Here is a 13,754-nt window from a genome sequence, read left to right as displayed (position 1 = left end):
GGACTACGAGAAATAGAATTATCGGTAAGTAAATTCTTATTTTCTCTGACGTCCTAGTGGAGGCTGGGAACTCCGTAAGGACCATGGGGATTATACCAAAGCTCCCAAACGGGCGGGAGAGTGCGGATGACTCTGCAGCACCGAGTGAGAAAACTCCAGGTCCTCCTCAGCCAGAGTGTCAAATTTGTAAAATTTTACAAAAGTATTTGACCCTGACCAAGTAGCAGCTCGGCAGAGTTGTAAAGCCGAGACCCCTCGGGCAGCCGCCCAAGATGAGCCCACCTTCCTTGTGGAGTGGGCTTTTACAGATTTTGGCTGTGGCAGGCCTGCCACAGAATGCGCAAGCTGAATTGTGCTACAAATCCAGCGAGCAATAGTTTGCTTAGAAGCAGGAGCACCCAGCTTGTTGGGTGCGTACAGGATAAATAGCGAGTCAGATTTTCTGACTCCAGCCGTCCTGGAAACATATATTTTCAGGGCCCTGACAACGTCCAGCAACTTGGAGTCCTCCAAGTCCTTAGTAGCCGCAGGTACCACAATAGGCTGGTTCAGATGAAACGCAGAAACCACCTTTGGGAGAAATTGAGGACGAGTCCTCAATTCTGCCCTGTCCGCATGAAAAATCAGGTAAGGGCTTTTACAGGATAAAGCCGCCAATTCGGACACACGCCTGGCTGAAGCCAGGGCCAACAACATGACCACTTTCCATGTGAGATATTTTAATTCCACAGTGTTGAGTGGTTCAAACCAATGTGATTTTAGGAAATCCAAAACAACATTCAGATCCCAGGGTGCCACTGGAGGCACAAAAGGAGGCTGTATATGTAGCACTCCCTTAATAAACGTCTGGACTTCAGGCACTGAAGCCAGTTCTCTCTGAAAGAAAATCGACAGGGCCGAAATCTGGACCTTAATGGATCCTAATTTTAGGCCCATAGACACTCCTGCTTGCAGGAAATGCAGGAATCGACCCAGTTGAAATTCCTCCGTCGGGGCCTTTTTGGCCTCGCACCACGCAACATATTTCCGCCAGATGCGGTGATAGCGCTTTGTGGTTACATCCTTTCTGGCTTTTATCAAAGTAGGGATGACTTCGTCTGGAATGCCTTTTTCCTTTAGGATCCGGCGTTCAACCGCCATGCCGTCAAACGCAGCCGCGGTAAGTCTTAGAACAGACAGGGTCCCTGCTGGAGCAGGTCCCTTCTCAGAGGTAGAGGCCACGGGTCCTCTGTGAGCATCTCTTGAAGTTCCGGGTACCAAGTCCTTCTTGGCCAATCCGGAACCACGAGAATAGTTCTTACTCCTCCCCGCCGTATAATTCTCAGCACCTTGGGTATGAGAGGCAGAGGAGGGAACACATACACCGACTGGTACACCCACGGTGTTACCAGAGCGTCCACAGCTATTGCTTGAGGGTCCCTTGACCTGGCGCAATACCTGTCCAGTTTTTTGTTGAGGCGGGACGCCATCATGTCCACCTTTGGTTTTTCCCAACGGTTTACAATCATGTGGAAGACTTCTGGGTGAAGTCCCCACTCTCCCGGGTGGAGGTCGTGCCTGCTGAGGAAGTCTGCTTCCCAGTTGTCCACTCCCGGAATGAACACTGCCGACAGTGCTATCACATGATTTTCCGCCCAGCGAAGAATCCTTGCAGCTTCTGCCATTGCCCTCCTGCTTCTTGTGCCGCCCTGTTTACGTGGGCGACTGCCGTGATGTTGTCCGACTGGATCAGCACCGGCTGACCTTGAAGCAGAGGTCTTGCTTGGCTCAGAGCATTGTAAATGGCTCTTAACTCCAGGATATTTATGTGAAGTGATGTCTCCAGGCTTGACCACAAGCCCTGGAAGTTTCTTCCCTGTGTGACTGCTCCCCAGCCTCGCAGGCTGGCATCCGTGGTCACCAGGATCCAGTCCTGAATGCCAAATCTGCGGCCCTCTAGAAGATGAGCACTCTGTAACCACCACAGGAGAGACACTCTTGTCCTTGGGGACAGGGTTATCCGCTGATGCATCTGAAGATGCGATCCGGACCATTTGTCCAGCAGGTCCCACTGGAATGTTCTTGCGTGGAATCTGCCGAATGGGATTGCTTCGTAGGAAGCTACCATTTTTCCCAGGACCCTTGTGCATTGGTGCACTGATACTTGGCCTGGTTTTAGGAGGTTTCTGACTAGCTCGGATAACTCTCTGGCTTTCTCTTCCAGGAGAAACACCTTTTTCTGGACTGTGTCCAGGATCATCCCTAGGAATAGAAGACGTGTCGTCGGGATCAGCTGCGATTTTGGGATATTGAGAATCCAACCGTGCTGCCGCAGCACTACTTGAGATAGTGCTACTCCGACTACCAACTGTTCCTTGGATCTTGCCCTTATCAGGAGATCGTCCAAGTAAGGGATAATTAAAACTCCCTTCCTTCGAAGGAGAATCATAATTTCGGCCATTACCTTGGTAAAGACCCGGGGCGCCGTGGACAATCCAAACGGCAGCGTCTGAAACTGATAGTGGCAGTTCTGTACCACAAACCTGAGATACCCTTGGTGAGAAGGGTAAATTGGGACATGGAGGTAAGCATCCTTGATGTCCAGAGACACCATATAATCCCCTTCTTCCAGGTTCGCGATCACCGCTCTGAGTGACTCCATCTTGAATTTGAACCTCTGTATGTAAGTGTTCAAAGATTTTAGATTTAGAATAGGTCTCACCGAGCCATCCGGCTTCGGTACCACAAACAGTGTGGAATAATACCCCTTTCCCTGTTGCAGGAGGGGTACCTTGATTATTACCTGCTGTTAATACAGCTTGTGAATGGCTTCCAATACCGCCTCCCTGTCGGAGGGAGACGTCGGTAAGGCAGACTTTAGGAAACGGCGAGGGGGAGACGCCTCGAATTCCAATTTGTACCCCTGAGATACCACTTGAAGGATCCAGGGATCCACTTGTGAGTGAGCCCACTGCGCGCTGAAATTCCCCCCACCGTGCCTGAGTCCGCTTGTAGAGCCCCAGCGTCATGCTGAGGACTTGGCAGAAGCGGGGAACTGGCTGTTTGCTGCAGCCTTTTTCCTCTCCCTCTGCCACGTGGCAGAAATGAGGAGCCTTTCGCCCGCTTGCCCTTATGGGGCCGAAAGGACTGCGCCTGATAATACGGCGTCTTTTTATGTTGAGAGGCTACCTGGGGTAAAAATGTGGATTTCCCAGCAGTTGCCGTGGATACCAGGTCCGATAGACCTACCCCAAATAACTCCTCCCCTTCATAAGGCAATACTTCCATATGCCTTTTGGAATCAGCATCACCTGACCACTGCAGCGTCCATAACCCTCTTCTGGCAGATATGGACAGCGCACTTACTCTTGATGCCAGTCGGCAAATATCCCTCTGTGCATCACGCATATATAAAAACGCATCTTTTAAATGCTCTATAGTCAGTAATATAGTGTCCCTATCCAGGGTATCAATATTGTCAGTCAGGGAATCCGACCAAGCCACCCCAGCACTGCACATCCAGGCTGGGGCGATTGCTGGTCGCAGTATAACACCCGTGTGAGTGTATATACATTTTAGGATATTCTCCTGCTTTCTGTCAGCAGGTACCTTAAGGGCAGCCGTATCCGGAGACGGTAGTGCCACCTGTTTTGACAAGCGTGTGAGTGCTTTATCCACCCTAGGAGGTGTTTCCCAACGTGCCCTATCCTCTGGCGGGAAGGGGTATGATGCCAATAACTTTTTAGGAATTATCAGTCTTTTATCGGGAGAAACCCACGCTTCATCACACACTTCATTTAATTCCTCAGATGCAGGAAAAACTACAGGTAGTTTTTTCTCACCAAACATAATACCCTTTTTAGTGGTACTTGTACTATCAGAAATGTGTAAAACATTTTTCATTGCCTCAATCATGTAACGTGTGGCCCTACTGGAAGTCACATTCGTCTCTTCATCGTCGACACTGGAGTCAGTATCCGTGTCGGCGTCTGTATCTACCAACTGAGGTAGCGGGCGTTTTAGAGCCCCTGATGGTCTTTGAGACGCCTGGACAGGCACCAGCTGAGTAGCCGGCTGTCTCATGTCATCAACCGTCTTTTGTAAGGAGCTGACACTTTCACATAAATCCTTCCATAAGCTCATCCACTCAGGTGTCGTCTTCCTAGGGGGTGACATCACCAGTACAGGCAATTGCTCCGCCTCCACATCATTTTCCTCTTCATACATGTCGACACAGTCGTACCGACACACAGCACACACACAGGGAATGCTCTGATAGAGGACAGGACCCCACTAGCCCTTTGGGGAGACAGAGGGAGAGTATGCCAGCACACACCAGAGCGCTATATATAAGTTGAGATAACACCAAACAGAGTGTTTTTCCCTTTATAGCTGCTATGTATATTATACTGCGCCTAATTAGTGCCCCCACCCCTCTTGTTTTACCCTTTTCTGTAGTGCAGGACTGCAGGGGAGAGTCAGGGAGACGTCCTTCCAGCGGAGCTGTGAGGGAAAATGGCGCCAGTGTGCTGAGGAGATAGGCTCCGCCCCCTTCTCGGCTGACTTTTCTCCCGCTTTTTTTTTTGTTAATCTGGCAGGGGTTAATATACATCCATATAGCCCTGGGGGTTATATGTGATGTAATTTAGCCAGCCAAGGTGTTTATATTGCTGCTCAGGGCGCCCCCCCCCAGCGCCCTGCACCCATCAGTGACCGGAGCGTGTGGTGCATGAGGAGCAATGGCGCACAGCTGCAGTGCTGTGCGCTACCTTGGTGAAGACTGATGTCTTCTGCCGCCGATTTTCCGGACCTCTTCTTGCTTCTGGCTCTGTAAGGGGGCCGGCGGCGCGGCTCTGGGACCGGACTCCGAGGCTGGGCCTGTGTTCGGTCCCTCTGGAGCTAATGGTGTCCAGTAGCCAAGAAGCCCAAGCTGGCTGCAAGCAGGCAGGTTCGCTTCTTCTCCCCTTAGTCCCTCGATGCAGTGAGCCTGTTGCCAGCAGGTCTCACTGAAAATAAAAAACCTAAAACTAAACTTTTACTAAGAAACTCAGGAGAGCCTCCTAGAATGCACCCTTCTCGGCCGGGCACAAAAATCTAACTGAGGCTTGGAGGAGGGTCATAGGGGGAGGAGCCAGTGCACACCAGGTAGTCCTAAAGCTTTTCTTTTTGTGCCCAGTCTCCTGCGGAGCCGCTATTCCCCATGGTCCTTACGGAGTTCCAAGCATCCACTAGGACGTCAGAGAAATAGATTTCAGTTTAAACACACCCCACCCAAATCTAACTCTCTGCACATGTTATATCTGCCCCACCTGCAGTGCAACATGGTTTTACCCATTAGAGAACAAATTTGCTGCTGCGATCAGGTCTGATGTAGGCCCTAAATTGGTAAAGAATCTGAGGCCAGAGAGCCAGCAATCATGAGCACAAAGGATCAGGGAACCTTATATTTCGAGATAACCGAGGTGAGAACCTGAGAAAGAAGCAGGAACAAACAATAGCTCAAGAACTAGGCATGGAAATATCAGGTTTGCTAATAAGGAAACGGGTAAACACAAGAGAGGGATAGAGGAATATGCCAAGCACTGGCAAACAGATAACCAGAAACGTGGGGTTCTTCTGATTAACTATATGCCCGAAATTTAAAAGGGCAATGTTTTCACTAGCAAAACATGGCTAGTGAAATCATGTCCCTTTTAAATTTCATGCATAAACACAATTGTAGTATAAAATACAGTGCGCTGTATCCCACTGCATTTTATACAAAATCCCTGGAAATTGAGGGTGACAGAACAAATAGGGGTTAATTTATTAAGTGTTGAAACATATAACCTGGTGCTTCTGATCGTGTTTATGCTTGAAAATTAAAGGCCAATGCTTTCAGTAGGAAAAAAAATCATAGTAAAAGCATTACCCTTTTAAACAACCCAACACTTAAATAAACCCAAGGAGGAGAATAGTCATAAGCAATATAGACAGAACAACCAGATAGATCAAAGAACAGCAGCTAAAATGGGACAGATTAGAGAATAATAAAGAAGGCAAATATACTTACAGGATGAGTACAGAGCAAGAACTAGTTAGAAGCTGGATTATGAAGGCATTAAAACCATAGTTCATCAGGCAGACTACAGTAAACCAAAGGTTAGAAAGACTACATAAACGGGGATGCTGGAACCAGGGGTAAGACACTCAAGGAATCAGCAAGACAATAGTATTTTGAGTGGCTTTGAATAGAATTAGAGTGTTCTTGGAGGAACCAGTAGTGAGCTATGCTATGGCTTGTTAAGTACAAGGAATAACGTTCATTAAGTAAAAGTGAGAAAAACAACAGTGAGGGGTACAGTAGCTCAGATTAACAAACACAGAATGAGTTTTATTAATACATGATATATTTATTATTATTGATTACTTTTTGCAACAAGACTTTTGTATTAAGTCTTGGAGAGAGACAAAGTGGAGCAGTTACTCAAAGTAACCAGTCAGCTTCTTACTGTCATTTGGAAGACTGTGCTAAATAATGGACAGTTAAAAGCTGGTTGCTTGGTTTCGGCAACTACAGTAGTTCCCTTCATTTCTTTCCAAGACTTGATACATTTCCCCCAAGAATGTTATACAAAGTAATTCTCCCAGTGTTGCCTAATTATAGGTTGATTTTCTACTTTTAAAGTACTGGTTTGGTTTAAGCATAAAATGGTGTGATTTATTTTACCAAAATAGATATGCAGGTGGAACTATATGGTATCATAATCAAAGTGTATCTGTTCAAATCACTTTTATTCACTTTTATTGTGATAGCACAGATGAGTAGGAATGAGGTATGATAAATAATATGAATAAGTCATTAAAACTAATATACCCAAATTGATTAAAATATTACAGGTTGAGTATCCCATATCCAAATATTCTGAAATACGGAATATTCCGAAATACGGACTTTTTTGAGTGAGAGTGAGATAGTGAAACCTTCGTTTTCTGATGGCTCAATGTACACAAACTTTGTTTAATACACAAAGTTATTAAAAATATTGTATTAAATGACCTTTAGGCTGTGTGTATAAGGTGTATATGAAACATAAATGAATTGTGTGAATGTACACACACTTTGTTTAATGCACAAAGTTATAAAAAATATTGTCTAAAATTACCTTCAGGCTGTATTTATAAGGTGTATATGTAACATAAATGTATTCTGTGCTTAGACTTGGGTCCCATCGCCATGATATCTCATTATGATATGCAATTATTCCAAAATACGGAAAAATCCCATATCCAAAATACCTCTGGTCCCAAGCATTTTGGATAAGGGATACTCAACCTGTATTGCTACACATTTGTATGCTTCCACATGGTCGATGTAAATCACATATAGCGCCAACTCTCTCGCAAAGCAAACCTATTTTAAATACCTAATCACCACCAACTCGACCTACCCCAGTTGCCTTTTTGCCACTGTCAACCTGATTATCTGCATTAACCCACCACTCTCCTTTTCTTTGCTGACTACTCATGACTTCATTATCTACTTCAAAGGAAATATGAAAATCATAACTTACAAAATCTCCTAACACCAGATCCCTCATCCCAAACTCATCTACTCTTCCACATCTACCCACCAGCATTCTTCCTGTCTGAAGGCAAGATCTTAACATTCCTCTTTTCCCCTTTCCCCTTAACCTGTCTCCTAGAGCTAATTACCGCCCAACTCCTCCATAGCAATTTTGAAAGAACTTAGCTTACCTCTTCAACCTGTCTCTCTAAACTGCCACATTCACGTCTATCTTTAAACATTCACTGCTGACCATCACTGATCATCTCGTGTCTACATCTCTCTCCAGCTACCACTCATGCCTCTTTTCCTCTGTTCAACTTTTTCCTATACTCACTGTCTACTACCAACTAAGGGCCTAATTCAGACTTGATTGTAGATTTGTGAGAAAACGTGCATCTATGATCAATTTCTTTGACATGCGGGGGGACGCCCAGCACAGGGCAATTTCGCCCCGTATGCTGGATCCAGGTTTCCCCCCGCAGACATGCCAGGCGGCGATGCTTTTGCATGTTTAGAGTAGCCCCCTGCCCTGCAAACGGTCCGGACACACCTGCGTTGTCTTGGTGAATTGATTAATTTCTTTGGCTTCTACAACCACCCGCACGCAGATGACTCAGACATACTGTACCGATCCTTTACCATTCTCTCTCTCTCTTTTATCCCATGTGTCAAACTGACTCTTTACTTGACTATCCCACAGCTAAAGCTCAACATGTCCCAAATAGAGATTATCATTGTCCTCTACTCTAGGGTCACTAGCCCATCTCTAGTCTCCCTCACAGTTGATAACATCTCAATCTTCCCCATGCTCACTGAGTTGCCTGATCCAACTTCCACCATACTGGAAAAGGGAGAGATAACTAAGTGATCGATTTTTTTTTCTATTGTAAATGCAAAAAGCACTGATTTGTAAGGTTATTAATAGATATATTGTGTGACGCTGAAAGAGCATTTTTCTTAAACAATTGTTCTAAGGGGATTGTGCTATATTGGTCCCCATATTCTTGTGCTTGAAAGCATTTTGTCTGCTGTGTGTTTGGATGTGTTAGAACTTCTTGTGGTAAAATTCAAATAGCTATTGTATGTAAAACTTACTTTGGTGACAAGTTGATTGCTGATGGATGCTGGTACAAATAGATAATAAATGGCAGATGCACATATGGCACCAAGACACTGAGCTAGGGCAAAGGTCAGTCCATGAAGAAGATCCAATTTTCGTGCACATACCAGAGCACATGTAATGGCTGGATTCAATTGGGCCCCACTTATTTCCCCGAAACACTGCACAAGACTGACAACTGACAGACCTGCAGCTATTGCTGGAGCCATAGAATGTGGTTGTGATTCTCCCACTCCCAAGCAGGATGCACCCAGCACTACAGACACCAGCATAAAAGTCCCCAGGGCTTCTGCCAACACTGAGCGCCAGAAACGGTGTCGCCTCAACTCCTGCAAAATCCAAATATCTAAATTAGTTCTGCAATCATAAAAGCATTTCTAATTGCCTGTAGGACAGAAATACGGTGATTTTGCTGTGTTTATTTACAGAGTCTCCTTAAAAACTGACTTCGACTATATATTGTTATGATATCTGGAAACTGATCGGTGCAAAATGATATTGTACTTTTACATATTGAAATACTCTTTATATAATTGCATTTCATGATTGCATTGTTTGGATATTGTTTTGTAAAGACCAATTAAACATCAATTATTTTTGCAATTTTTCTAAATTGTTCAATGAAAAGACCCCCAGCGGTTGGCTGCTCCATTTAACCTTTCATTAACTTAGCTAATACATTTGAAAAGTGTATATCAAAGAAATAAAAATTCAGGAAATGACAAAACAAAGAGCAAAAAGAATTCTGATAGCATTACGACAGAGAATAATGACAAATTGCAGAACGTGAAAATTCGCTCACAAGATGTCTCCTACCTCTTTGATGACCATCCTCTTTCAGTGCTTCTGGAGATGTGGATATATTAATAACCTGATGCTCTAATTTTATACTGCGCGCCTCTGATGTACAGTCACAGCTACCCCCATCTCTGTGAGCATCGCTCCTCTTAAAGGCACATCCATAGCATCTTTTACATCCCCTTTCTTTCCCCTCAATTTTTGCTGACTCACTAATTGAATCAGTATAAAATAAAATGTTTGTTTTTTTTTGTTTTGTTTTTTAATGTATTTAATACTAAAATTAATATAAATACGTATGGCCTGGACATTTATTTTGTTTTAGATTGTGCAACTCTGTATCCTAAACCTTTTTGTTATAATAGTATATGTTTATATGTTATTTTAACTATGAACTAGGATAGAGAAATTGAACTGTATATGTATTTATATATTTTATAGTGTAAATTAGGTGTAGCAGTAACTCATTGGTTAACTAACCGTAACAAATTCTGATGGACCCTATTTGCAATGTAAAGTGTATGGATGCAAGCCATTAGGGGAAGCCTCAGTTGTTGTGACCAAATTCTGTTTACAATATGAATAGATAGGTGAGTAGTGCAGCTGTTTGGACCAGGCCTCATTCCTTGCGTCTCCTAGGTAACTATTGTGGTATTTGTAATAAGCTTCTTTTATATACAGAAATAAAAAACAGGATAGAAAACAAAATGAAAACATCATCAAAGGCAAAACATAATAGAAAATGGTAATTCAGGGAAATACTCTCGATCAATGTAAAAAGCATGTTAGTTTAACTACATCACACCTATAGCTTATCCATCATAAGCTGTTCAATTGTACAATCTAAACAACTGTTTGAAAATTCAAGAACATTTTACTTGCACATGGATATTACATTTTTGAGCAATCACACATTGAAGTGAACCTCAGGGTAGCTTTACAACAATGACATTTATTTTTTATTTTTTTTATTAAATTATATTTTATTAAGAGTTTTGTACCGATAACCATGGAAAAGGGAAGGATACAGAAAAAAAGAGAGGGGGGAGAGGGTCGGGAGCAGGTAAATGGGGTCAGACAACACATTACCAAAATGATTATGCAAATATTTAGCACACAACAAAAATAGTATATGAAATGTATAAGAAGAAGACATGTACAATAAAAAGAGCAGAGACAGTCGACCTTATGAATAAGAACACCAAACATCAAAATACATAAAACTAATCTGTTTCAAGTAACAAATTAGCTCCATCTCTCGATGGGGAGTATTCATGCCAACTGAACCATCTAACCAATGGAGAATAAGCTTTAAAAGAGTAAGGTAAACCCTGGGTTTCCATCTGAAAGGTACGGTGAATATTTCGGATAATTTTAGGAAGCGTTGGGGAAAGGGGGGGAGGGGGGGGATTTTTCCAATCTTGGGCTATCATAGCTCTGGTGGCACTAAGTATGTGGCCTAGGACATATCGATCCGCGTTAGATAGATCATTTGGGTAGACATGTAAAAGGGCTAGTAAAGGAGACTTATGGAGGGTGAAATGTAAAACTTTGGATGCGAGGGCGAAAATGTCCTTCCAAAGCTGACGGATGTTCATTCAGACAAGTCCAAAAAATGTGGAAGAGATCTCCCACCTCCGCACAGTTTCTCCAACATAATTTGGAAACCGTAGATCAGATTCTATGTAATTTGGCTTGTGTAAAATAAAGGCCATGCAGTAGCTTAAAATGCATCTCTATGTGGTTGTTACATTTAGACATAGTATGGGTTGAGATAGAAATCAACTCCCATTGTTGCTGAGTAAAGGAGCACAGCAGATCAGATTCCCATTTAAGCTGTGTCGGTGATTTATGGTCCAATTCAGCATTGCGCTCTACTGCATACCAAAAACGTATAGAACCCCTACAATTGTCAGAGAGGATCTTCGCCAGTATAGTAGGGGGTGGCAAGCGTATTGGTCCTGAGGACCGTATGGTATTAGTTATCCAATGGACGATATGATTGTATGAAAATAATTCAGTAGAGAGGTGGTTATATTGAATTTGGAGCATATTAAATGGGGGTAATTGTTGTACCATCAACAAGTGCATTAATAGTAGCAATACCACTGGATACCCACTTAGACAGATTTAAATCCGGAATCATGCCAGAAAGAGCAGACAGGTATAGGGTGCGAGAAGGTAAAGAGATAGATTTAGAGGAAACCAAGATGGTATCCCACGCTTTGATGGAGCCCAGGATGGCACGGGGAGTGTGTTGTGTGAGGGGCCTCTGTTGAGTCGGAGTCCATAATAGGTCTAGCAGGGGAGTACAATAAAACAACTGTTTCTCCAGGTCTACCAATAACTTCCTACCCGCCGGCAAAGACCAATCGCATATTTGTGCCACCTGGCAAGCAAATTGGTATTTTTGTAGATCTGGGACTGCACACCCCTGTCATTTTTCAAAAAATTCTGCACCACCAAATTAATTGTATGTGCAAAACATGGGACGTGCTGGAATTTGCCCACATGTAATGCACGCACAATATTGGTGGCATTGTCCAATATCATAAATCCCCAGGAGAGCCTAAGTGGGGTAAGCCATTGTGCGATGATGTCCCTCAGTTTCCGTAAGAGGTTGTCAGCGGTGTGCCTCTTACGGAAAGCGGTGATACATATCGTAGCCTGCCTAGGAACGAGTTGGCCTTTGTGAGATGCTGCTACTGGTGCCGCTGCTGTTGCTGTGGGAGGCAATACATCTACCCAGTGGGCTGTCAGAGTCATATTGTCCTTAGTCTGCCCTGTGCCACTTGTTCACATGTCCTTGGTTAAGTGGACAGTGGGTACAACTGCATTTTTTAGGACACTGAGGATAGTTTTTCTGACGTCTCTGTACATTCTCGGTATCGCCTGCCTAGTGAAGTGGAACCTAGATGGGATTTGGTACCGGGGACACACTACCTCCATTAGTTCTCTAAGTCCCACTGAACTAATGGCGGATACCGGATGCACGTCTAACACCAACATAGCTGTCAAGGCCTCAGTTATCCACTTTGTGAGGAAGATGAAATATGACAGCAGTCATCCTGTTGCAAAGGACTTTTGGACAGTTAATTGCTTACTTTAAGGCTGTCACGATCCGGGTATCTGGATGCCATTTCTTACCCATCAGATGCCTCCTAAGGCTGGCTCAGCGCTCCAGGACCGGATCCCATCTGTTATCCTGATGTTCACATTCCTGCATCCTCTCCTGTCTCCCTGAGACGCTGTCACAGTCACGCCATATTACATCTGGCATGGCGTCTCCCGCGGCCTCCGCCGCCGTCCCTGAGCTTCTGCATGCAGAGTGTCAGAGTGGCGATTACGTCAGCCGCGGCCTCCGCTGTGTCCGCGTGGTTGGATGTGCACTTGTCAGCCTGGCGTCTCCTGTCTCCAGGGGCCGGCGCCGCCATTACTGTTTTCATTACCACATGGATTACAAACCAAACTTCCCTCCAAGTGTCTGCATGGGCGCAGCCATCTTGGATTCTGTCAGCTGATCATTTCCTCCAATCTGTTGTCAGTATTGTTAATCTGCATAATTGCCAAGCCAATCCCTTCCTTGCTGCAGGTATAAATACACTGTGCCTGTGCAAGGAAGGCGTCAGTGCTTTGGTTGTCAAACCTAGTTCCTGTTTGTCTCTCTCCTGTGATTGTCTTCCAGGTTCCAGCTCCTGTCTCAAGACTTCCACCATAGAGACCCGCACCAGCATTCCACCTGCGGTGTAGCCTGACTCTCCAATCCATTGTGGATTCATCTGTTTCCAGCTACAACATTACCTGCTTCCAGCCCAGCTTCCAGCAGAGTACAGCTTCTCTTAAAGGGCCGGTGTCCTTTCTACACTTTACCACTCTCCACCGGTATTATTATTTCTCCGCTCTCAAGTTCTACATTTCAGCTCATATTTCATCGCTCCCAAGTTCATTTATTATTTAACTGGTTCCAGCCAGTATCCACTCCGTGGTAACAACAGTCTGGTTCCAGCCAGTATCCACAGCAGCCGTTTTATCTTCAGCAACCCAGCTTTTCCTGGAACACCAGCTGGTACAATCCTGGGTTATCTCCATTGCTACAGTCGGGCCTGGTAAGGACTTTCCATCTAGAAGATTATAAGAACTGTCTCACACTACCAGTGCCCTGTGGCTCCTGCCATCCTGTAGTACCCAGGAACTGTATTTATTCTTTGCTGACTTTTACGTTTTCTTTTACTGCTGCTGTGTTGCGGAGTTGTCATAAATAAACATCATTGACTTTTATTCCTGGTTGTCGTGGTCACGCCTTTGGGC

General features: G+C 44.4%; 1 protein-coding gene across 1 annotated transcript in view; it reads right to left on the bottom strand.

The window, feature by feature from the left end:
• LOC134991388 (aquaporin-2-like) overlaps positions 1-7,598 on the bottom strand; it is a 30,649-nt gene extending 23,051 nt beyond the window's left edge. Inside the window, exons 1-2 of the mRNA XM_063950741.1 lie at positions 7,410-7,598; positions 5,891-5,983 (exon numbers count right to left, since the gene is read on the bottom strand). Of these exons, the coding sequence (XP_063806811.1) occupies positions 5,891-5,983; positions 7,410-7,598 (282 nt within the window). The remainder of the gene's footprint in view (positions 1-5,890; positions 5,984-7,409) is intronic.
• Between the last annotated feature and the right edge of the window lie 6,156 nt (positions 7,599-13,754).

This window comes from Pseudophryne corroboree, chromosome 2 (genome assembly GCF_028390025.1).
Source record: "Pseudophryne corroboree isolate aPseCor3 chromosome 2, aPseCor3.hap2, whole genome shotgun sequence".
In the NCBI taxonomy this organism is placed as follows: domain Eukaryota; kingdom Metazoa; phylum Chordata; class Amphibia; order Anura; family Myobatrachidae; genus Pseudophryne; species Pseudophryne corroboree.
The sequence above is the reverse complement of the archived record's forward strand: the minus strand, read 5'-3'. Positions and strand labels throughout refer to the sequence as shown.